The following is a 26122-nucleotide window of genomic DNA, read 5'->3' on the forward strand; positions in this document are numbered from 1 at the left end:
GCTTCCACTGCCGCCCTCTTAAGAACATAAGAACATAAAAAAATGCCATACTGGGTCAGACCAAGGGTCCATCAAGCCCAGCATCCTGTTTCCAACAGTGGCCAATCCAGGCCATAAGAACCTGGCAAGTACCCAAAAACTAAGTCTATTCCATGTTACCATTGCTAATGGCAGTGGCTATTCTCTAAGTGAACTTAATAGCAGGTAATGGACTTCTCCTCCAAGAACGTATCCAATCCTTTTTTAAACACAGCTATACTAACTGCACTAACCACATCCTCTGGCAACAAATTCCAGAGTTTAATTGTGCGTTGAGTAAAAAAGAACTTTCTCCGATTTGTTTTAAATGTGCCCCATGCTAACTTCATGGAGTGCCCCCTAGTCTTTCTACTATCCAAAAGAGTAAATAACCGATTCACATCTACCCGTTCTAGACCTCTCATGATTTTAAACACTTCTATCATATCCCCCCCTCAGTCGTCTCTTCTCCAAGCTGAAAAGTCCTAACCTCTTTAGTCTTTCCTCATAGGGGAGTTGTTCCAGTCCCCTTATCATTTTGGTAGCCCTTCTCTGTACCTTCTCCATCGCAATTATATCTTTTTTGAGATGCGGCGACCAGAATTGTACACAGTATTCAAGGTGCGGTCTCACCATGGAGCGATACAGAGGCATTATGACATTTACCGTTTTATTCACCATTCCCTTTCTAATAATTCCCAACATTCTGTTTGCTTTTTTGACTGCCGCAGCACACTGTACCGACAATTTCAATGTGTTATCCACTATGACACCTAGATCTTTCTTGGGTTGTAGCACCTAATATGGAACCCAATATTGTGTAATTATAGCATGGGTTATTTTTCCCTGTATGCATCACCTTGCACTTATCCACATTAAATTTCATCTGCCATTTGGATGCCCAATTTTGAAGAGGTCGTGGCAGGGGGACTCCATGAACTTGTCCGGAGGGGTTCGTAGAAAATCCAGGTGGTACCCCTCCCGAATGATGGCTAGGACCCACTTGTCCGAAGTTATCTCGACCCATCTGCGGTAGAATAGGGCTAGTCTGCCCCCTATGGCTTCTTCCCTTGGACGGGTCGGCTGAATCTCATTGTGGGGTGTGGCTAGGGCCTATACCTGAGCTGGTTCCCCTCTTGTTGTGCTTGTTCGGAAAGGACTGGTTCCTGCCCGTAGGGCGGGGCGCTTGATAGCTGCTCCTGTAAGGATTGAAGCACTGTGAACTTCTGCCCCTAGAGGACCTGGGGAAGGGTCGCTGGTTTCTCTTCGTCTTATCCTCCGGCAGGCGCGGCAATGGGGACTCGCCCCATTTGTCGGCCAGTTTCTCTAGTTCGCTGCCGAACAGGAGGGATTCCTTTGAAGGGCATCTTGTGAGGCGCGTTTTGGAAGATGCATCGGCCGACCAGCTTTGGAGCCAGAATTGCCTCCTGGCCACTACCGCAGATGACACTACTCTGGCCTCTGTGTGCACTAGGTCGGAGGCAGAGTCCGTGAGGAATGATACTGCTGGTTCCATATCTTCTCCCAGGGTGTTGTTCCTGGCTTGTGATAAGCAGGCGCGTGTCACCACGGTGCAGCAGGCTGCAATTTGTAGAGACATAGTGGCTACGTCAAATGACTGTTTGAGGATGGATGCCAGACGCCAGTCATGTGCATCCTTGAGCGCTGCTCCTCCCTCCACTGGGATAGTGGTGCGCTTAGAGACCGCGCAGACCATGGCATCAACTCTTCGGCATGCCAGAAAATCTTTGGTTGCCGGGTCCAGGGGGTACATGGCTGCCAAAGCTCGTCCCCCTTTGAATGTGGACTCCGGAGCATTCCATTCCAGGTCAATCAGCTGTTGTGCCGCTTGTAACAGAGGGAAATGGCGAGAAGTCTGGCGAAGACCCTCCAGCAGGGGGTTCGGTTTAGGTTCCCCCGAAGTACCTGGGCCCGGGATAGCGCGCGCCGTCAGACATTGGGTGACCAGGTCCGGGAGCTCGTCCTTTGTGAAGAAGCGTCTCATGGTTCGGTGAGGCTCTGTTCCCGGGGGGAGCTACCCCTCTTCTAGGGGCTCGGCTTCCTCTTCAGAGATGTCTGTGTCCCTATAGGTGGGGCTTCTGGGTAGTGGAAGCCTGTGCCTAGGCCTTGAAGGGCCTGGGGCATGAGGGTCCTCCGGTGGAGCATGTGACTGATCAGCCAGAGGTTCAGTTTGCATTTGAACAAAGGCGTGAATCCACCCATGCGATCGACGCTGGGTCCAAGCTGAGGGGCGCTGGTTCTCTGGGGGTCCCCGTCTGTGGGGAGGTCTCACTGGGATCTGCTAGGTCCAGGGTACACCCTGAGGAGCTAGTACTCGGCCCTGGGTGGGACTGGCCCTGAACTGGATCTCCCAGGGCCTCCTCACACTGTGTGCACAGGGTGTCTGCCTCCTTGCTTTGTGCAGCTCTGATGTGGCATGCTGGGCAGAGGCCTTGAACCTTTATCCCTGTTTCTGGTGGTGTCATGGCTGTCGGCGTGTAAACTCTTATGCGCTCCGGTGCGCTTAAGATGAGCGTATGAGTTGTGCGCGCAGCTGTGCGTCCAGCCGTAGATATGCGCTCGGCTCTGTGCGTGCAACTTATGCGCACAAGGTTTTATGTGCGTGTAAGTCTATGCGCACAAGTGGAGGCAGTGCATGCAAATTTTCTCTCATGCATATTCATTGAGGATATCCCACAAACCCGACTGGCTGGTGGCCCTCCAGGACAGGTTTGAGGACCCCTGCTCTAGGATCATAAGGATCCCTTCTTAGGTGCCAAGCAGTAACAGTGGCTTCCTGTTCCTGGCCCTATGTTTTGATATTGGTGTTGAAGTCAAATGAGGCTCTCTCAGCACCAATTCTTCACCAGCAGTAAGTACAGCTCTGTGGGGTTTTTTGTTTTTGTTTTTACATTGAAGCTTTCAATGCTGGATTTACAACTAGTCTTTTGCTTAGAGGCAAAGGTATCCTAAAGTTTCAGTTTTCAGAGATTATTGGCCTTCAGTCACATCTTTGACCAAATGCCAAGAGGGATATCACGTTATAGAGCCAGACAGTGGATGCAGATTTAAATACGGTAGGCTTTGGATGAAGTCACAACAGGGGCAGTACTTGAAGTCGCTGGGATATACTGAGAAAAACAGTCGATGCAAAATAAAGAGAGAAAAAATTTCCTCTATGAAAAGGCCCAGCTTGAGATGCAACAGAGGGTATTGAAGAAAAAAGGATTGGTGCCACTCGATCCCAAAAGAAAAGAACAAAGGCTCTAAAAATAGCCAAAACTGCTATCAAAGAATATTACTGTGGCAAAGGAGAAAGAAACCAGCCTGAAGGAGCAAACCATGAAAAATTATTTTATAGTTTTGCTGCACAAGAAAGCACATCACATTACCAGGGTGGACAAAAATGAACTGACAGCACTCTGTGAGGTGGTACATGTGCAGAAATTTCATGCATATCTGTAACAACTTGGACAGTCTTTTTCAAAACTCTCTATGAGAGCGTCTTTGCAGGCACTGTCAGGTGGCATCACCTACTTGTGTAGATGATACATCCTGCTTGTTCAGAAAGAAAAAATCTCTCTCATTCATAGAATTGATTGGACTTGCATGCAATTTCGTGCTTTCAATGCAATTCAGTAAAATGTTATTTGTCTATATTTTGATAATCTGAAAGAGGTCAAAGTTGTTGAATTGATCCACCAAACTATTCAACTATGCAGCCACAAAGATTGGAGATAAAATGATGCAGCAGTATAATAAAATGGATAAAAAAGCAAGTCTGCTTACCGTAAATGGTGTTTCCATAGATAGGATGAATTAGCCATGCTGTCTGGGAAGCGTCGTGACCCCAAGTAGATGGAGTTTCCTCAGTTAGTCACAGAGCTTTGATTCTGTGAAGTTGCGCGGTGGTGTTCCCGCGCGATTCCCTCTCTTCTTCAGTTTCTTTGTAGCCAAGCGAGAAGTAATAAACAGAATGTGTCCTTTGTGGGACTGTCTAGGGAGGAGGGAGGGATCGCATGGCTAATTCACCCTATCTACGTAAACACCGTTTATGGTAAGCAAACTTGCTTTTTCCTGTTGATAGCAGGGCTGAATTAACCATGCTGTCTGGGAGTCCCAAGCTCCCGGGTTATGGCCATGTTTATATATCTTTGAAGGTTAGTACAAGTAGTAGACAGTCTTATCTGTTTTGAAGAGTGGATAAGACCGCAGTGCCCAGTGCTGCATCAGAGATCATTTGTTGTTGTAGACAATAGTGAGATGTAAAGGTGTGGATGGACGACCAAGTTGCCGCCTTGCAGATATCTATTAATGGAACTTTGTTCAAGTGGGCAACTGATGCTACTGTGGCGCGTATCTGGTGCGCCTGAGGCCTGCTTTGGAGTTTGATAGAACTTTTGTTGTAACAGAATAGAATGCATTGTTATAACCAACTGGCGATAGTTCTCTTTGAGACAGGTTGACCAGGATCATTTGGATTAAAGGAAAGGAAGAGCTGAGAAGGCCTCATGGTGGATTGAGTCCTTTGTTTATAGTAAGCTAAAGCTCTTTTACAGTCTAGGGAATGTAGAAGCTTTTCACATTCATTGTTATGAGGTTTTGGCATGAAGATAGGTAGAGTAATGGTTTGATTAAGATGAAACAGAGATCACCTTAGGCAGGAAGGTGGGGTGAGGGCGAAGGGTTACCTTGTCGTGGTAGAATTCTAAATAAGGGGAGTAGTGAACTAAGGCCTGCAATTCACTGACTCTTCTTGCCGATGTGATAGCTACTAGGAAGACTGTTTTCCAAGTTAGGTATTTTATGTGGCTTGTGTCTAATGGTTGAAAGGGAGGAAGCATTAGCTGTTCCACAACCACGTTTAGGTCCCATGGCACGGGTGGTTTCATCACCGGTGGTCGGAGTCGAAGCATGCCCTTCATGAATCTGGAGATCAACAGATGATTAGAAATTGATAGATCATTATGAGAGTAATGAAACGCTGCTATAGTGCTGATATGTACTCGGACTGTTGTGGTGGCTAAACCTGCTTCTTAAAGTGTGTGAAGATACTGTAGCAGTTGAGTGGCAGTGGCTGAGAAGGGATCTATGTTTCTTAGCTTACATCACTTTTGGTAGCGATGCCATTTTCCAGCACAGTTACGTCTGGTTGAAGGCTTCCTGGATGCGATAAGGATATCTTTCACCTGCGTAGGTAGGCCTAGGTGGTTTAATATTTGCCTTTCAATCTCCATGCCGTGAGATGAAGGGTTTGATGCATTGGATAGAGGAGAGAGCCTCCTTCCTGTGTTAAAAGTTGCGGATGATTCCCCAGTGGTATTGGTGGGTGTGTGGAAAGTCGCATGAGATACTCATACCATGGTTGTCTTGACCATGCTGGGGCGATGAGGATCATGTCCGCTACATCTTGAATTTCTGAATTGTTCATGAAATCAGTGGAATTTGAGGGCAGGCGTACATTAAGCCTGGTGCCCATGGAATGAGAAAAGCATCCGGGGCGTATCGAAGTTTGCTGGGGTAGATGGAGCAAAAGGTCTGCGTCTGCCGGTTGACTTCCATGGTGAAGAGGTCTATTGTGGGGAATCCCCACTGTTGGAAAATGGTTAAGGCCACCTCTGGATTTAATGTCCAGTCGTGTGGGTGAAAAACCTTGCTTAGGCAGTCTGCCATTACGTTGTTAAGACCTGGAAGGTAAGTGGCCTGGAGGGATATCTGGACTGTCATTGCCCAGCGAAGAATTCAAATCGCTTCTCGACACATAGTCCTTGAACTGGACCCTCCTTCCTTGTTTATGTAAAACATGGCGACTTGGTTGTCGGTGTATACCATGAGACGTGTTCCTCGGACCTGAGCAGAGAAGGTCTGAAGTACTTTCCAGATTGCACGTAATTCTAGGAGATTGATTTGGTAAGTGGATTCTTGAGGGGTCCAAAGTCCCTGAGTCTTTAGGTCGCCTAGATGGGCTCCCCAACCCTTACTGGAGGCATCCGTTGTAAGCGTTAGCTGATGAGGGGGCAACAGGAAGGGGGCACCTGAGGATAGTTTGTTGGGGGGAGAGCCACCACCGAATGTCTGCTTTCATTGGATTGGTGAATTGAACTCTGTAGTTAAGGGGATGTAGGAACTGTGACCATTGAGTCTTTAGGCCCCATTGTAAGCGTCGCATATGCAGTCTGGTGTGAGGAACCACGTAGATGGCTGCTGCCATGTGACCTAGCAGTTAAAGAACTTGGCATGCTGATGCTTGGTGTTTGTTCAATAGGTTCTGAGCTAATGCAGTAAGAATCTATATTCTGTCTCTGGGAATGTAGGCTTTCTCGTCCACTGTATTGATGAGAGCCCCTATGAATTGAAGGAGCTGTGTAGGTTGTAGGTGTGATTTCTCATAATTGATGAGAAATCCCAGTGTCTGAAGACAGTTGATCGTGCGTAACATATGTGCTTGTAGCATACACGGATCAGATGCCACTAGCAACCAGTCGTCCAGATAAGGGAATATTTGGATCGATAATTGTCTGAGATGAGCCACCACCACTGCTAGGCATTTTGTGAACACTCTTGGAGCAGAGGACAAGCCAAATGGCAGAACTTTGTATTGGTAATAGTAGCTCTGAACCCAAAAACAGAGATAACGCCAGGAAGATAGGTGCATGGGAATATGGGAGTATGCATCCTTCAGATCGATGGAGCATAGACAACCGTTGGGTTGTATCAGTAGCAAGATGTTTTTGAGAGAGGTCATCTTGAACTTTTCTTTCTGAATATGTTTGTTGAGGTTTTGTAAATCCAGAATGGGATGGAGGCCCCCTGACTTCTTTGGAATAAGGAAGTATTGGGAATAGAATCCCTGATTTTGTTGTTGAATAGGGATTATTTGAATAGATTTCTGAGTTTGTAGGTTAGCTAACTCTGCGTTGAGGGATGATGAGTGGGAATATACATTCCGAAGCGGAGTGATGCAAGAAAGAGATGGGATGGTTAAGAAATTCAGGTGATAATCCTCCCTAATGTTATTGAGCACCCATTGATCTGATGTGATGTATTCCCAGCTGCTGAGGAAGAACAGAAGGTGTCCTCCTATAAAGTTTGGTGGTGGTGGTGATGGTTCCAGGGTCCTCAAAAAGATGGTGGCTGTTTCTGCTGCCTCTGTTGCCTAGATCTGCCCCTTGATGGAGTGGATTGGGAGGAATTTCTGGGTGGAGCGTATGGTTGAGATCTGTAGTGCATATATGGTCTAGCGCAGTGGTCCCCAACCTTTTTTGCACCAGGGACCGGCTCTAAGCAAGACCATTTTTCCATGGCCCAGCAGGGCGGGGTGGGGGTGGGGCAGGGGTGGGACTTTGGTCATATGGGGGTGGATTTTAGTGCATACTTATTTAATTATGACATTTATAATGTGAATGTGACTCAACTCACCACAGGTTCAGAATGAGTGGGAGCACCGGGCTTGTTTCCCTTGTTTTCCAAACTTCACACTTCTCTCCTCCACCTGACGCCTTCCCTCTCATGACCTCCCCTGGCTGTGAGCAAACCCTAGGAAGACACCCATTCATTCTCATACACAGACACACCCTCAGGCAGGCACCCATGCATTCACACACATACACCCCTAGGCAGACTTCCATTCATAGACATGCACACATTAAAGGCAGAGACCCCCTCTCTTTCTTTTGCCAGCAACCTCAAAGCCTCTCTCATTCCTCTGCTGCCACTGTCACTGCTGCTGCGTGGCTACTGGGGAGGTGCTGATTGCTGCTACTGGTACTGAAGCCCATTCTGCTGGCTCCTCTGTGCAGGCCCCGTGGGCTTCTAGTTCCTCCATGCTGATCTCGTACATTGTGAGATCTGCATAGAGAAAATGCTACTCTTGCACATTTCCAAAGATTACGTGTGTCAATCAGTAAAAAGTAATTTATTTTTTTTTACATTTGCTGTCTGATCTTAGTTTTCTAATTGGTTGGTCATAGGCTTTTCTTTTTCCACCTTCCCTTTCTTATTTTTTGCCAATTCCTTTTATATTGTCTTTTTTTCTATTTCTTTTCTCTCCATCTGTCTTCTTCCCTCAAACACACACACAGGTTTCTCACTCTCACATGCTCTCTCTCATACAATCATTCATACACACAGTCTCTCACTGGCACGTACTGTCTGACTCTCACACACACAGGCTCTCTCTCAATCCCACATGCTGTCTTGCTCAGGCACAGGCTCTCACTGTCACATGGTGTCTCACACACACACAGAGGCTCTCACATGCTTTCTCTGCAAACATTCAGGTCTTCACTCCCACACATAGTCTCTCAGCTCATCTCATACACGCACACGCACACCCTCAGCTTCTCTCTCATCTCTGGGCCTCTTCTTTACAGGTCACCACAGGATGGGCTCTAAAGCGGCCCTGGTCTTCTCGGGCCGCGCTGCTCCTCTTCTGCATGCGGCTGATGCTCTTCCTCCTTCCTGCCTGCGTGGCTCTGGCAAAATTTTTCTTCCGGGGCCGCGCCGGCAGGAAGGAGGAGCACTGCACATTTAGACACGACCTTTTTCTTCAGGCCGTGGTGACGTGAGCTCCACCACGGCCCTGCTGATCTTCTTGCTTTGTGTATCCGGCACACAGCACAGCAGTAGTTCACTGCTCAGCAGCATCCACCCCACAAAGTGTGCTCTGAGCCGCCGCAGAGCACATTGTCAGTGTTTAGTGTTGGTCTGCAGCGGCACTGCGGACCGGCAAAAACCCCCCAACAGCCTGGTCCTGGTCGCCGGACCGGTGGTTGGGGACCCCTGGTCTAGCGTATGGACTTTGATAATATCTCTTGCAATAAGAGGGATAAAATCTCTGCTGGCTCTTGTGAGTATCAGAGAGGGTGGTGAGGGAGAGTACGGCCGTACTCTGCTCTTTTAAGTGAGATACAGTTTCACCGAATTTGTCTCCAAATAAGTTGTCGCCCCCGCATGGGATGTCGGCCAGCTTGTCGTGCACATCAGACCAAATCGCATTCGCTTTCAGCCAAGTGAGTCATCTGGCCGCTATGGTGGAAGCGGAGGCTCTTGCCTATGATTCAAAGGCTTCATATATTGATCTGAGCAAGTGTCGGAGTTCTTCTTCAATGTCCAGAAAAGGTTGTGGAAGAGTGTTATCCTCCACTAAACAGAGCGGGCGTAATTTCTGAAGACACTCGTAAAGATATTGGGTTATATAAAACCGTTGGTTTTGTATTCTAGTGGACAACATCGCTGAGTGGTATAGCTTTTTGCCAAAATCGTCTAGGCATTGGCATGTAACTTGGTATGTTTTGCTTTTGATAGTGCGTATTCTACCACTATAGAGTGATGAGGGAGTTGAGAAGTTTCACAGATGATTGAATTACGCATCTTTTATTTTATGTCTATTTTTCTAGAGGCGGCAGTTGTAGAAAAAGGTGTTTCCCAGATTTTGTGTAGAACGTTATCTAGGATCAAGTGGGGTGGTAATGCAGTTGGTTCTGGGGGTGTTTCGAAGATTCTCAAAATCCCCATCATTTCTGCCCTGGGATCAGGGACTTTTCCGGTCTCTACTTGAAGTATGTTACCTACTTTTTCTATAAACTTGGCATATGTTAGGTCTTCTGGGGGAGAATATGGCTCCGGTAGGCCTTCCGGCGGGTCAGATGGAAGTCCTGTGGAAGAATTTGATAAAAATGTAGATATCTGCGAATCAGAGCTCAGTGGTGGGCCTGGTGTAGATATTATGGTTGGGTCTGATGGTCCAGGAATCGGTGATGGAGGCAGGGAGACCTGAGGGCAGTGTGATGGTAGAATCTCCTGTGTTTGCTCCAGATCCCAACCCAGACATATGACAACCCAATCCAGATCCCAACCCAGACATATGACATTTTCTCTATCCCAAGGCCCAAAAAAAGAGGAGGAGGTATACTCCTAGCCACCAAGAAACACCTTAACCTCAAACTACAAATCATCTCTCCCCCCCAAGACTTGAAATTGGTCTTTTCAAATCCAAATCCCTGCAGGTCTGCCTTGTCTATGCCCCCCCCCCGGCATTCTTGAACAGGACCCATCCCCCCTCATTGAATACATCACCGACAACATAAAGCCGGACACACCCGCAGTGATACTCGGAGATTTCAATCTCCATGTAGACACCCACCCCATTACGCCTGCTTGCGAAACTCTACTCGTCACCCTTAAAGCTCTGGGCTTCAGTCAACTAATCTCAGAACCCACACATAAAGCTGGTCACACACTTGACCTCCTTTTTGTTAACACAAGCATTACAGCACCCCATGCACCCATCTCCACCCCCATCCCCTGGTCCGACCACTTTCTCATCAATGCCCATCTCACCATCAATACCAAAACACCGATCTCAAGCTCACATAATAAAAAGATATCATTCCGTAAACCATGTCCTTCGGAGCAACTCTCCCTAGCCTTCAACAAAGTAACCGAAAACCTCGACCTAACTAACCCAGATACCGCTCTACTATCTTGGGACAAGTCCATCTCTAACATAGCCAATGACCTTTGCCCCACCATCCACAAAATAATAACCCCTACACGTACCGAGAGAAAGCCATGGTACACCAATGAATTAAGAAAACTGAAGCAAGACCTCAGAGCCAAGGAATGTACCTGGCGCAAACAACCTACACCCACACACAAAATGGCCTACAAACATACATTACATACATACCGACAAGCAACCCTGCACGCCAAACGTGACTTCTACGCAGCAAAAATCCACAGCTACAAATTCAATCCTAACGCTTTATTCTCCTTCGTTGCAGATCTCACAAAATCTCCCTTTCCATCCTCCCAAGAAAAAAATAGTATAGAGAAATGTGAGAAACTAGCAGATTATTTTAAAAACAAAATCTCCCAAATTCTTACTCGGCTCCCCTCCAACCCTGCCCCCACAGACCCACTACCTATTGACAATAAAATTAATCTCAGCTCCCTTGACCTCACCTCCTCGAAGGAAGTTGAATCTATACTAAAGAAGATGCGACCAGCCACACATATCGCAGATGCCATCCCATCAAAAATTCTCCTCACCATTCCTTCCGCTATTGCTAAGCCAATAGCAGATATTATAAACTGCTCCATCACCACTGGGAAAGTCCCCGAACCACTGAAACTTGCCATCGTGAAGCCACTACTGAAAAAACCTACCCTCGACCACAATGACCCAGCAAACTACAGGCCCATTTCCAATCTGCCTTTTATTTCCAAAATCATGGAGAAGGTGGTTAACATGCAACTCACTGATTTCCTAGAAGAAAACAACATCTTACATCCCGCTCAATATGGCTTTCGTCAAGACCGAAGCACCGAAAAACTCCTGCTTGCAATAACTGACACCGTCCTCAAAGGCATGGACCACGGTCAATCATATATACTTGCCCTCCTTGATATCTCTGCCGCTTTCGATACCGTGAACCATCAAATCCTATTATCACGGTTAGCGGAGATAGGCATCTCAAATACAGCCCTATCCTGGTTCTCCTCATACCTTGACCACAGAAAGTACCTAGTCAAACTTGATAACTTTGAATCCGCTCACATTCCCCTCACACAAGGCGTACCACAAGGCTCCTCTTTATCGTCCACCCTCTTCAATATATATCTACTCCCACTCTGCCACCTTCTCTCTAAACTAGGACTAAAATTTTTCTTATATGCAGACGACGTACAAATACTCATTCCCATTCGGAAATCCCTTACTGAAACCCTGCAATATTGGGAAACTTGCCTGACATCCATCAATTCTCTCCTCTCCAATATCCACCTTGCACTCAATGCCTCTAAAACAGAAATCCTTATCCTAACAAATCAATCAATCGACGCGATCCACCAAATGAATCAAAACGCCTCACAAGCTTACACACTACCACCCAGTGTCAGAGACTTAGGAGTTTCCCTTGACAATCAGCTAAGCTTCAAATCTCACATTAAATCACTGCTAAAAGGGGGCTTCTTTAAACTTCAAACCCTCAAAAAACTGAAGCCCCTCCTCCACGCCCACGACTTCCGCACTGTTATGCAAACCACCATACTATCTAAAATCGACTATTGCAACTCCCTTCTCATAGGTCTACCTGCCTCCACTATTAAACCCCTCCAAATCCTCCAAAATGCTATGGCTAGAATCTTAACAAACACCAGGAAAACTGACCACATCACTCCCATACTACAGGATCTCCACTGGCTCCCCATTTCCTACCGTTCCCAATACAAAACACTTACCATCCTCCATAACACATTATACAAAAACAACTCCCCCTGGCTTGAGGATATGCCACATTTCCGTCAAACTAATCGCCCACCAGAAACTCCCTCGCTGGCACCCTTCAAACCCCCTCACTCAAAATTGGGCACCTTACCACTACCCGGGACAGAGCCTTCTCCATTGCGGGTCCTACCCTCTGGAACTCCCTTCCTGCTAAACTCCGCCTAGAACCGTCCCTGAGCCATTTCAAAAAAGGAATCAAGACATGGCTCTTTAAACAGGCATACCCCAACTCCTCCCAATCCTAGTCATTGTCTTGTCTCGAACTTACTCAGCTCCCGCTCAGCCTACACACCCCCTCCTCAACCTCCCCTTCGCCATCCCAAAATAAATAAAATTCCCAGCTCCCCCCTCTCCCCTACCATTCTAGCTCCCTCACCTTCCCAGCTCCCCCCCTGCTCCCTCCCCCACCCTTCCCCAGCACCCTGCTGCCTCTCCCCTACCCCTCCCCTCTCTTCCTACAAACAGCCTTTCCTTGAAAGTGCCATTGCCTTAACGTTCTCCTATACCCCTACCCCCTCCTCTCCTTTCCCCTCCTCGCTACCCCCTTCCCCCTGCCCCTGCCCCTACATTTAATATTATTATTGTAAATAATTTCATATGTTAAGTTCTTAAGGGTACATGCATCCTTTACATCCTGATGCATACCTACTCTTAACATGCATAATCATCATCCAGTTCGTTTTACAAAGTTGTATCCTTGCTCGTTGACTCTCTCTATCCTTGTTCCTAGTTCATTGTAATATCGTTGACTCTCTCTATCCTCGTTCATTGTAATTTCCTTTCTCAGTTAAATGTGAACCGACATGATGTGTCCTACGAATGCCGGTATATAAAAATTGTTAAATAAATAAATAAATAAGAACAACTCAAAACCTCGGAAATTTTCATTATTGCAGAACCTGCTAAGGTATCTTGAGGTGGCATGTGTAGCTGTGTAGGAGATGGCCTTGTTGGAATGGCAGCCAATAAGATATCCTCAGGAGATGTTCGTTTGAGCTGAATTCTTGGCAGAATGACCAGAAATGGTCGAAAACGCTTAGCTAGAGGAATCTGCAATGAAGGAGATAGCCTCTTGGAGCGAAACACTGAGGAGAGACCTGAGTAAGAGTGCTCACTTAATGATGTGTGATTTGAAGAGTGAGTTTCTGGAGCAGAAAGAATCTTTACATCAATATCTGAGCTTATGCTTTGAGCTCTTGGAGATTCATGAAAATGCTCTCTCTTCTCTGGTCTTTTTGAGAGGAATGCATCGATGAATATTTTTGATGCATCGTGAGTTGATGACACTTCTCATGAGATGGTGTTGACTGCGCCAGTCATGTGCCATGCTTCGGCCATGCATTGTGCTTTTGTCTAGTGCCATGCACCAATGGTGCGCCGTGGCCGGCTTTGTTTTATGTTTCTTTTGTGTCGATGCTGTTGGCACTGAAGAACGTAGTCGACCAGACCCCGAGCCCTGTGATTCAGTCGACGCATCTCCCAATCCTTTTTTGTGCTGTACCGCTGCTAGAGCCCCGGCTCTTTTTGGAGGCCCCAAGGGTGTATCAGACCCTGGCCAGGTACCTAACACGGTGCATTTCAGCTCGGTGGGTCCCAGGGAGGAAGCCCTTTTGGTATGGGCCTTACTCTTCTTCGAAGGTCCCGGCGAAGAGTGAGCTGAAGTCAGTGGGGCATATGAGCCCATCTTCAGACACTCCATTTTGGCTGCTCGCTGATGTTGGGTCCTCAGAGACATGCAACCACAGTCTCTGCACGAGGCTTGGTCGTGGTCTGGGCCTAGGCAAATGTAGCAATAATTATGTCCATCATCGCCACATTGGCAGTATTTTAAAGTCAGATGTCTTTGGAGCCATCTGGAATCAAATCCAGTCTGAGAAAAAACGCAAAAAAAAAAAAAAAATCGCTGAAAAAAATTCCTGTGAGGAAAAATCCCGTGAGCCGATCACCACAGCGCAGCTGCACAGAATCAAAGCTCTGTGACTAACTGAGGAAACTCCTCCTACTTGGGGTTGCATCGCTTCCCAGACAGCATAGCTAATTCATCCCTATTGACGGGAAATCATGGGGTTATAGTGATATTCTCCAATTTATCGTACACAAGTTGATCATCTCAGAATGTAAATATTTAGCCACAGGGATTTTGCAACTATTTTTTTCTCTCTCTCCTCAATATTTGTACTCATCTAATCCTCTGCAATTTGATAACGATTATGTATCAATATTTTTTAATGTGCTTGCCAATTATTGTAATATGTTTTTAATGTGCATATATTTTTGTTCACAGCCCTGCACTACTGGAGGGCACAGGTTACAAATTATTTTATATAAATTACATGAATAACCATGTACAATGCTGTGTACAAGGATATTACTACAAAATAAATACAATTTAAAAGTGATGAGAAAAGAATGCAAAGCTCATATTTGTAAAACTGATTTTAAAAATTGGCTGTCATCTTTTCAGGAATAGTTTTCCACCCATTTCACTAGTTTTATCATGCGCTGAAGAGATACCTGAGCTTGATGATGTACTTGAGGTGGTTCCTGAGGACTGTGACTGCTCCATGGCAGGGCTCGTAGATACACTGCTACTTGTATTTGTACCTTCATCTGCTGTTTTCTTAAAGAAACTGTGCTGTAGGGCATAATAAGGTTGAATTCGAGTCTTGGGATCATAGTCCAGCATCCTTAAGATTAGATCTTTGAACTTCAAGTAATCTGCTACAGTATGACCTGATTCTCCAGCACGACGACCCCCTGGTCCTCCTGTTTCTACTCCAAGTATGTTATGAAGTTTACGAGTTCCAGCTGGTTTATATTCCTGTTGGGGAGATTAAAAAAAGGGTAACAGAATTTTCTAACTGTAATGCAGAAAATTAAATTGGTTACATAAAATGAAGCCAACTCCTCCCTCCCACCACAAATCCTGCACACCCCATTGGATCTCTCATTATCATGCCACCTGAAATTGCCTTGACGTAAGTTAATTGTATTCACACACTGCTGTAAATAAGTTACAATTTATAGAATGTATAATGTAAATAAGTTATAATGTATAACCCTTTCTAAATTATCACACCTCTGCAGTCCTTCTGCGGTAAATACCTCCCCCTGTAATCTCCTCCACTATAATTATGGTTACGCTCCTCTACTTTCTCAGCTGCTATCCCTTCCTCCTCTATCTATACCCCTCACTCCCACCCCCTTTTTCTCGCCTGCTCCCTCCCCCTCGCCCTGTTTTTTGTAATTTTCCTCCTTTCTCAAGTTTATTGTAAACCGGCGTGATGTGCCCGCACGAACACCGGTATATTAAAAGCTGTTAAATAAATAAATAAATAAATAAATAAATAAATTATGAGTTTATCTGTTAGAAAAAAAATCTTAAAAAATAGACACTCCTCATTATTTATAGAGAACTAAATAGATTTAAATAATCTTAAATTCTGAAAAATACAAATGATTTCTGAAGTAGCTAGGATGAGATATAACAAGGCTAAAAGTCTGCATTTACTTTTATAATTATATGACTATACAAAATATGTTAGGACAAAATTAATACAATTATGCATCTGCCAACCACAGGTAGCATTTGTCAACTCAATAGCACTTCTGACTTTTCTTAATATATATTTATATAAGGGTGTTACCTACTGGGTGCTGAATTAAACTAGATTCAGAAATACTCTTGGGCATGTCTATATGTGACCCTGTGTAAATAAATCATTTTCCATTATATCTTAGCTCTAGCTCTTGCTCTGTAAATAGCTCAGTGTAACACTAGGGAAGTTACATGTTCTCCCTTCTTACGTATTTTACTCATAAGAACATAAGAAATTGTCATGCTGGGTCAGACCAAGGGTCCATCAAGCCCAGCATCCTGTTTCCAACAGAGGCCAAAACCAGGCCACAAGAACCTGGCAATTACCCATACACTAAGAAGATCCCATGCTACTGATGCAATTAATAGCAGTGGCTATTCCCTAAGTAAAATTGATTAATAGCCATTAATGGACTTCTCCTCCAAGAACTTATCCAAACCTTTTTTGAACCCAGCTACACTAACTGCACAAACCACATCCTCTGGCAACAAATTCCAGAACTTTATTGTGAGTTGAGTGAAAAAGAATTTTCTCCGATTAGTCTTAAATGTGCTACTTGCTAACTTCATGGAATGCCCCCTAGTCCTTCTATTATTCGAAAGTGAAAATAACCGAGTCACATCTACTCGTTCAAGACCTCTCATGATCTTAAAGACCTCTATCATATCCCCCCTCAGCCGTCTCTTCTCCAAGCTGAACAGCCCTAATCTCTTCAGCCTATCCTCATAGGGAAGCTGTTCCATCCCCTTTATCATTTTGGTTGCCCTTCTCTGTACCTTCTCCATTGCAACTATATCTTTTTTGAGATGCGGCGACCAGAATTGTACACAGTATTCAAGGTGTGGTCTCACCATGGAGCGATATAGAGGCATTATGACATTTTCCGTTCTATTAACCATTCCCTTCCTAATAATTCCAAACATTCTGTTTGCTTTTTTGACTGCTGCAGCACACTGAGCTGACGATTTTAAAGTATTATCCACTATGATGCCTAGATCTTTTTCCTGGGTGGTAGCTCCTAATATGGAACCTAGCATCGTGTAACTACAGCAAGGGTTATTTTTCCCTATATGCAACACCTTGCACTTGTCCACATTAAATTTCATCTGCCATTTGGATGCCCAATCTTCAAGTCTTGCAAGGTCCTCCTGCAATGTATCACAGTCTGCTTGTGATTTAACTACTCTAAATAATTTTGTATCATCTGCAAATTTGATAATCTCACTCGTCGTATTCTTTTCCAGATCATTTATATATATATTGAAAAGCACCGGTCCAAGTACAGATCCCTGAGGCACTCCACTGTTTACCCTTTTCCACTGAGAAAATTGACCATTTAATCCTACTCTCTGTTTCCTGTCTTTTAACCAGCTTGTAATCCACGAAAGGACATCGCCTCCTATCCCATGACTTTTTAGTTTACGTAGAAGCCTCTCATGAGGGACTTTGTCAAACGCCTTCTGAAAATCCAAATACACTACAACTACCGGTTCACCTTTATCCACATGTTTATTAACCCCTTCAAAAAAATGAAGCAGATTTGTTAGGCAAGACTTCCCTTGGGTAAATCCATGTTGACTATGTTCCATTAATTCATGTCTTTCTATATGCTTTTCAATTTTGTTCTTGAGAATAGTTTCCACTATTTTTCCCGGCACTGAAGTCAGGCTCACTGGTCTATAATTACCTGGATCGCCCCTTGAGCCTTTTTTAAATATTGGGGTTACATTGGCCACACTCCAGTCTTCAGGTACAATGGATGATTTTAATGATAGGTTACAAATTTTAACTAATAGATCAGAAATTTCATTTTTGAGTTTCTTCAGAACCCTAGGATGCATACCATCCGGTCCAGGCGATTTGCTACTCTTTAGTTTGTCAATCTGGCCTACTACATCTTCCAGGTTCACAGTGATTTCGTTCAGTTCGTCTGACTCATCACCCCTGAAAACCATCTATGGAACTGGTATCTCCCCAACATCCTCATTAGTAAACACGGAGGCAAAGAATTCATTTAGTCTTTCTGCAATGGCCTTATCTTCCCTACGAGCCCCTTTAACCCCTCTCTCATCTAATGGTCCAACCGACTCCCTCACAGGTTTCTTGCTTTGGATATATTTTAAAAGTTTTTATTATGAGTTTTTGCCTCTATGGCCAATTTCATTTCAAATTCTCTCTTCGCCTGTCTTATCAATGTTTTACACTTAGCTTGACAATGCTTATGTTTTATCCTATTTTCTTCAGATGGATCTTTCTTCCAGTTTTTGAAGGATGGTTTTTTTGGCTAAAATAGCCTCTTTCACCTCACCTTTTAACCATGACGGTAATCGTTTTTTCTTCCTTCCACCTTTCTTAATGAGCGGAATACATATGGACTGCGCCTCTAGGATTGTATTTTTAAACAATGTCCATGCCTGTTGAACACTTTTAACCTTTGCAGCTGCACTTTTCAGTTTTTTTCTATTTTTCTCATTTTATCAAAGTTTCCCTTTTTAAAATTTAGTGTTAGAGCTGCAGATTTACTTATTGTCCCCCTTCCAGTTATTAGTTTAAATTTGATCATGTTATGATCACTGTTGCCAAGTGGTCCCACCACCGTTACTTCTCTCACCAAATCTTGCGTTCCACTAAGAATTAAATCTAAAATAGCTCCCTCTCTTGTTGGTTCCTGAACCAATTGCTCCATGAAGCAATCATTTATTACATCCAGGAACTTTATGTCTCTAGCAAGTCCTGATGTTACATTTACCCAGTCAATACTGGGGTAATTGAAATCTCCCATTATTATTGCACTGCCAAATTGGTTTGCTTCCCTGATTTCTCTTAGCATTTCATCATCTGTCTGACCATTTTCTCCAGGTGGACGGTAGTATACTCCTATCACTATACTCTTACCCAACACACATGGGTTTTCTTCCCATATAGATTCTACTGAGCATTTAGTCTCTCGTATGAGCTTTATCCTGTTGGACTCTATACCCTCCCGGACATAAAGTGCCACACCCCCACCAACTTGATCCTCCCTATCATTGCGATATAATTTGTACCCTGATATAGCACTGTCCCATTGGTTATCCTCCTTCCACCAAGTCTCTGTGATGCCAATTATGTCAATCTCATCGTTTGCTGCTATACACTCTAACTCTCCCATCTTACTACTTAGACTTCTAGCATTGGCATACAGACATTTCAAAGTGTGTTTTTGCTTGTTTTAACAACCTGCTTTTCAGTTGTTTGGGATAATTTGGAAATCATTAGCTTTGGTGATTTTTTACATATAGGTATATGAACTATGTTTGCATTTAATGGAACCTCTCTGTTGGGATGCCCTAACTCTCCTGTTTCATTAGTATCCTTCAAGGATACATTTCTCCGAACCATGCACTGCTGAGTGACTGTCGGCTTTCCCCCTTGTTCTAGTTTAAAAGCTGCCCTATCTCCTTTTTGAAAGTTAGTGCCAGCAGCTTGGTTCCACTCTGGTTAAGGTGGAGCCCATCCTTTCGGAAAAGTCTCCCCTTTCCCCAAAAGTTTCCCCAGTTCATTACAATACTGAATCCCTCTTCCCTGCACCATCGTCTCATCCACACATTGAAACTCTGGAGCTCTGCCTGCCTCTGGGGACCTGCACATGGAACAGGAAGCATTTCAGAGAATGCCACCCTGGAGGTTCTGGATTTCAGCTTCCTACCTAAAATCCTAAATTTGGCTTCCAGAACCTCTCTTCCACATTTTCCTATGTCGTTGGTGCCCACATGTACCACAACAACCGGCTCCTCCCCAGCACTGTCTATAATCCTATCTAGGTGACGCGTGAGGTCTGCCACCTTCGCACCAGGCAGGCAAGTTACCAGACGGTCTTCACGTCCACCAGCCACCCTTCACTCAACTTGTGAAGTAATTATTTTAAAAAGTTTTCCTTTACTTCACTTTAGAAAGCTTTCTTGTAGCGCAAAAAACAGATATGTGCTGCAACACTACAATGAGAAGGAGACAGTGCTAGTTCAGAATACTGCAGACCGATTAATAACTGGAACTTTACGTTTTGAGCATATTATTCCCAGTTCGCAGGTTTTACACTGGTTACCTATCTCATGGAGGGTTAAGTTCAAAATTGCCTCCTTGCCCTTTGAAAGTGATGCTCTTGTATACCTGCAATCTGCACTTTCTATCTATACTTCTCATTCTTTGATAACAATGAGAATGTTAAATTTGACTGTTCCTTCTTTTAAGATATTACTATTAGCTGTGACTAGAGCTAGAATCTTTGCTGTTCCACCTCTGGTACTATGGAATTTACTTCTGCCAAGTTTACGATTTCTAGGATATTTAACTTTTGAAAAAAGGCAAAAATCTTTTTTTTGTTTTAACAGGCTTTTTCTAATTCTGAAGGTTGAATACGTACTGAGTGTATAATTCTGTTTTTTTTCTAGTAGGGTTATTTAAAATTTGTTTCATTATTGATCACATTTTATTTGATTATTGTTTTATATTATGCTGTACTCTGCTGGATTGGCAGTAGAAGAGGACCAGAAGGATCATCTGCATACTGCTCCCAGCATCCCCCGGGAGAGGACTCCAGAGGTCACAGCGAGCGATCCAGGGTTGAACTCCACAGTCCCAGCTTCCAAAGGCCCCGCACCCTTCGCAGTAGAAGAGGACCAGAAGCGTGCGGTTAACAATGCATGAATCTCAAACCCTTCAAATCTTTGAGTGAAGATCAATTTAATGGTGGTTAAAGAGGATTGGTAAGTATAACACTGGGAAATATTTGGACTTAAAAAAGTTTGGAGAAAGGTAAAATAGTGGATTATATTCTTTAGAGTTCGTGTGTGACAAATAATAAGCAAGCCAGAGGTAGTTAATTCTACTGTCTGTCTTTCCCACCCACTCAACCCTTGATTTTTAGGCAGGAGACACTTTCTCATTAAAAATCAATCAGGCTCTTATCTAAATCATATTATTGCACCAGCCCTTATTGAACATTTAATCATCTCCTTGTAGGACACTAGCAGATTAATTAGTAAATTCACCTGTAAATTTAAAGTACTCTTAATTCCAACTCTCGTATCCTAAACCTAACTAGGAACTCAACAAAATTAAGATGAAGGCAGCAGTCCAGCAGAAAGAGGGGGTTTTCCAGTCTTTTGCATTGAGTGTCACATGTATGACTTTTTACCTTCCAGGGAGAGATTTTAAGTGTGCACTCTGTGCAAAGAGCTCCTGGCTCTCAGGGAACAAGTCCGATCTCTGGAGGCTAGAGTGGCAGACTTGGAGGAGCTAAGGAAGACAGAGAGTTACATTGATGAGACCTTCAGGGACATAGTAGCCAAGTCCCAAATCCAGTCTGGCAGCCCCAGTGCTGCCTTGGCTCAGAAAGGTCTCCCAGTTGGAGAACATTACCCTTGTGTAACAGGAAGTGATTCTGTAGCAAGGACCTGTTCGCCAGGCAATTTATTGTCTTCTTGCACTAAGGACAAGTCTCCCAGGGCTACTGCCCAGGAGGGCAGGGTTAGGTTGCCCATTATAGTTGGTAATTCAATATTTAGAAATGTAGATAGCTGAGTGGCTGGTGGACGTGACAACCGCTTGGTAACTTGCCTGCTTGGTGCGAAGGTGGCGGACCTCACGCGGCACCTAGATAAAGCAAAATTGCTTACCTTGTAATAGGTGTTATCCCAGGACAGCAGGATGTAGTCCTCACATATGGGTGACATCGGTAATGGAGCCCTATGTACGGAAAAACTTCTTTCAAAGTTTCTATGAAACTTTTGACTGGCACCAGAGTGCCTACTGAGCATGCCCAGCATGCCATGATATTCCCTGCAACAGGTGTCTCCCTTCAGTCTGTTTTGTAGCAATTAGCGTTAGCCAAAAATAAAATAATAAAACGTATCGGACCCAACTCCGTGGGGTGGCGGGTGGGTTTCGTGAGGACTACATCCTGCTGTCCTGGGATAACACCTATTACAAGGTAAGCAATTTTGCTTTATCCCAGGACAAGCAGGATGCTAGTCCTCACATATGGGTGATTAGCAAGCTAGAGGCTGAGTCATTTGGTAGTGAAACAACTGTAAAGTATTGTTGTTGAAATGAATCAGCCGAAGATCACAGCAGGTTGGATGTAGAAGGAGTTGGGGTTACACTGGAAACAAGTTCTTTAAGACAGATTGTCCATATGCTGAATCTTGTCTTCCTTCTTTGTCTAAGCAATAGTGAGCTGCAAAGGTGTGAAGAGGACTCCACGTTGCTGCTTTACAAATGTCCAGAATAGGTACAGAGCAAAGGTGTGCTACTGAAGTTGACATTGCTCTGACTGAATGTGCTTTTACTCGCCCTTGAAGAGTAAGGCCTGCTTTCTCATAACAAAACTGTATGCAATCTGCTAACCAGTTTGACAAAGTATGTTTACCCACTGCTTTACCTGGTTTGTTTGGATCATAAGATACAAATAGTTGACTGGATTTCCTTTGGACTGTAGTGCGGTTTAAGTAGAAGGATAGTGCACGTTTACAGTCCAAGGTATGTAAGGCTCTTTCTCCCTGGTGAGAGTGAGGCCTTGGAAAAAATGTTGGTAAAACTATAGATTGGTTCAGGTGGAATTCCGTGACTACTTTTGGGAGGAATTTAGGATGAGTACGGAGGACCACCCTGTCATGTAGGAACTTTGTAAAAGGTTCATATGTGACAAATGCTTGTAGTTCACTGACTCTTCTAGCTGATGTAATGGCTATGAGGAATACAGTTTTCCATGTAAGAAATTTCAGGACACAGGTGTCTATGGGTTCAAATGGAGAACGCATGAACCTGGCTAATACTACATTCAGGTCCCATTGTATGCTAGGGGAATGTAGTGGAGGTTTTAGGTGAATCAAACCTCTCATAAACTTACTTTCGAGGGGTTGTGAAGAGATAGAAGTGTCTCCTAGCTTATTATGGTAAGCTGAGATTGTACTCAAATGGACTCTTACAGATGAGGTCTTAACACCAGAGTCTGAAAGATGGTATAGGTAGTCTAGTAGTGAGGTAGTGGGGCAAGTGAAAGGATCTATAGATTTCTGAGTGCACCACAAAGTAAACCGTTTCCATTTGTAGGAATAATTCTTTCTAGTGGAAGGTTTACGTGAAGCTATCAGCACTTGAGATATAGTGGTTGGAAGGTTGAGTGGTTGTAAGATCAAGCTTTCAACATCCATGCCGTCAGGGACAGGGATTGAAGGTTGGGATGGCGCAACTGATTCCTGACAGAGATCTAGCAGCGTGGGAAACCATACTTGTCAAGGCCAGTATGGGGCTATGAGTATCATGATCCCTTTGTCCTGTTGTAGCTTCACTAGAGTTTTGGTTATGAGCGGTATTGGTGGATACGCATCTAACAGGCCTGAGTTCAATGGCGCGCAAAGGCGTCCTTTGGTAGGCTGTTCTCCTGCCGGAGCAGAGAGCAGTAATTGTTCACTTTGTAGTTCAGGTGAGATGCAAAGAGGTCTATTGTTGGTTGACCCCAGCGTTGAAAGATCTTGGTTGCTATCGCTGGATCCAAGGACCATTCGTGTGGTTGGAACTGACGACTTAGGCGATCGGCTACTATGTTGTGGATGCCCGCTAGGTAAGTGGCCCGTAGAAGAATTGAATGTGATAGGGCCCAATCCCAAATCTGTGCTGCTTCTTGGCAAAGGAGGTAGGAACCTGTTCCTCCTTGTTTGTTGATGTACCACATGGCTACTGTGTTGTCCGTTTGGATCAGAACAGTCTTTTGTGAAAGGCAGTCCTTGAACGCATGTAGCGCATAACGTATAGCTCGAAGCTCTAGGAAGTTTATTTGAAAAGAGGCCTCGAGTTTTGTCCACGACCCTTGAGTCTTTAGATGACCAATGTGTGCTCCCCAGCCTAAGGTGGACGCATCTGTAGTTAATGTCACTTGTGGAACTGGTTGCTGAAAAGGTAGACCTTTGAGCAAGTTGTTCATGGATGTCCACCAGAGGAGGGAGGAACGCAGTTCCTGCATTATTTGAATAGGAGTGGACAATGGTTGAATGGCTTGAATCCACTGAGTTTTGAGTGTCCATTGCATTAGTCGCATGGTTAGTCTGGCCATGGGAGTGACGTGAACTGTGGAGGCCATGTGACCCAGTAGGGTGAGGCACTGATGAGCTGTAACTTGAGATTGAGTCCGGAAAGAGTGTGCTAGGAGAACGAGTGTTTGAGCCCGGTCTCTTGGAAGAAAAGCCCTTGATATGGTGGTGTTTAGATCTGCATCTATGAATTGCAACAGGTGAGATGGAGTGAATTGGGATTTCTGGTAGTTGATGAGAAATCCCAAGGAGTGAAGCAAGTTGACTGTGAGCTTGAGGGAATTGAGAGCTCCTTTTTGTGTCTGATTTTTTATGAGCCAATCGTCTAGATAGGGGAATACATGCACCTTTTGTTTGTGGAGATGTGCCACCCCTACTGCCAGGCACTTTGTGAATACTCGAGGTGCTGAGGCTAGGCCGAATGGAAGCACTCGGTATTGAAAATGTTGTCCTTCTACCAGAAATCGCAGGTATTTGCGGTGAGGAGGAAAAATGGGAATGTGAGCGTATGCGTCTTGAAGATCCAGAGAGCAGAGCCAATCTCCTCTTTGAAGAAGAGGTAGCATGGTGCCTAATGATACCATCCTGAATTTTTCTTTCCTGAGAAATTTGTTGAGGTTTCTGAGGTCTAGGATGGGACGAAGGCCTCCGGTTTTCTTTGGAATGAGGAAATAGCGGGAGTAGAATCCTCTGCCCTGCTGAGGTCTGGGAACTGGTTTTATGGCCCTGGCTCTCAGAAGGGTGGATAATTCTGCTTTTAGAATTTTTGAGTGTTGGTTCACTGTCCAAGATGGGATTGGTGGAGTTTCCTTTGGTACAGTGAGAAAATCCAATTGGTACCCCTGAGCTATGAAGGAAAGTACCCACTGGTCTGTGGTTATGGAGGTCCATGTGTGATGAAAAAAGGTTATGCGACCTCCCACTGGTAATTCTGGAAGTGGATTTTGAAAGGGGGTTCTGCTCTCTGGATGTATTTCAAAAATCTGAGGTAGATGCAGTCTGGTACAGGTGGTTGAGGCCTAGCAGGCCTTTGCCAAGACTGAGGACGCTGAGTTGGATGAGCTTGTCTTGGCCGGCTGGTTGGAGGGTAGTATCGTCGTTGACGGTAGTAAGGCCTCCTAACTTCTCTTCTAGGAGGTCTTCTAGAAGGTGGTTGTGGCTCCTGAGGAATCAGTGATAGTTGCTTGAGAGTTTCAGTGTGGTCCTTTATGGTGGCCACTGCTTCTTTGACCTTGTCCCCAAATAGGTTTTCACCCAAGCAAGGAAGGTCGGCTAACCTCTCTTGAACTTCCGGCCTTAACTCAGAAGATTTCAGCCAAGCCCATCTACGAGCCGTGATTCCTGAGGCTGACAATCGAGAAGCAGTCTCAAAGCTGTCATATGTAGCTCTTACTTCGTGCTTGCCTGCTTCTAGGCCTTTATGCACGAGTTGTGAGAATGCTTCCTGAAATTGTTCTGGAAGATCCTGGATAAGGCCTTCTACCTGCTTCCAGAGGTTGCGTTGATATTGGTTCATGAATAACTGATAAGAATTTATTCTTGAAACCAACATTGCGCCCTGAAAGATCTTTCTGCCTAAACTGTCCAGGAATTGATTGTCCTTTCCTGGTGGTGTGGAAGCATGTGTCTTGAGCCTTTTAGCTTTTTTCTGGGCTGAATCAACTACCACCGACTGGTGTGGTAGTTGAGATTTTTGAAATCCAGGAATAGGCTGGACGAGATACGTAGCATCTGCTCGCTTCTTAACCGATGCTACTGATCCAGGGTGCTCCCACAGCACTTCATGTACTGGTATAGCCAGTATTTCCTTAGGTAGATCTATGAACTGTAGCACCTCTAATGTCTTCTGTCTGGTGTCAAGTTCAGAGAGAAGTGGAAAAGGTATAGTTTCTGACATTTCTTTAACAAAATTGGAGAAAGAAAGATCTTCCGGGGGTGACTTTCTCCTATCCTCTGGAGGTGAAGGTTGGGATAACATATCTTCATCTGTAGAGACATCTGTGTCAGACTCAGTTGCAGTATCTGCTGGATGACCTGATGGTCTGAGAGGTCTGAATGGAATGGCAGGAATTGCTGGAGATTGTGGTCTCAGAGGTGGGAGAATGCCAGAAGGACCAGGTAGTAGTTCTGGAATCATGCCTTGATCC

General features: G+C 44.7%; 1 protein-coding gene across 4 annotated transcripts in view; it reads right to left on the reverse strand.

Moving 5' to 3' along the window:
• Positions 1-26122, reverse strand: part of DYRK1A (dual specificity tyrosine phosphorylation regulated kinase 1A) — a 696908-nt gene that overhangs the window by 101866 nt on the left and 568920 nt on the right. For all 4 annotated transcript variants that reach the window (XM_029603453.1, XM_029603452.1, XM_029603455.1 and 1 more), the window contains one exon: positions 14822-15128. In XM_029603453.1, coding sequence (XP_029459313.1) covers positions 14822-15128 — 307 coding nt within the window. The remainder of the gene's footprint in view (positions 1-14821; positions 15129-26122) is intronic.

Source organism: Rhinatrema bivittatum, chromosome 5, assembly GCF_901001135.1.
Source record: "Rhinatrema bivittatum chromosome 5, aRhiBiv1.1, whole genome shotgun sequence".
Lineage (NCBI taxonomy): Eukaryota > Metazoa > Chordata > Amphibia > Gymnophiona > Rhinatrematidae > Rhinatrema > Rhinatrema bivittatum.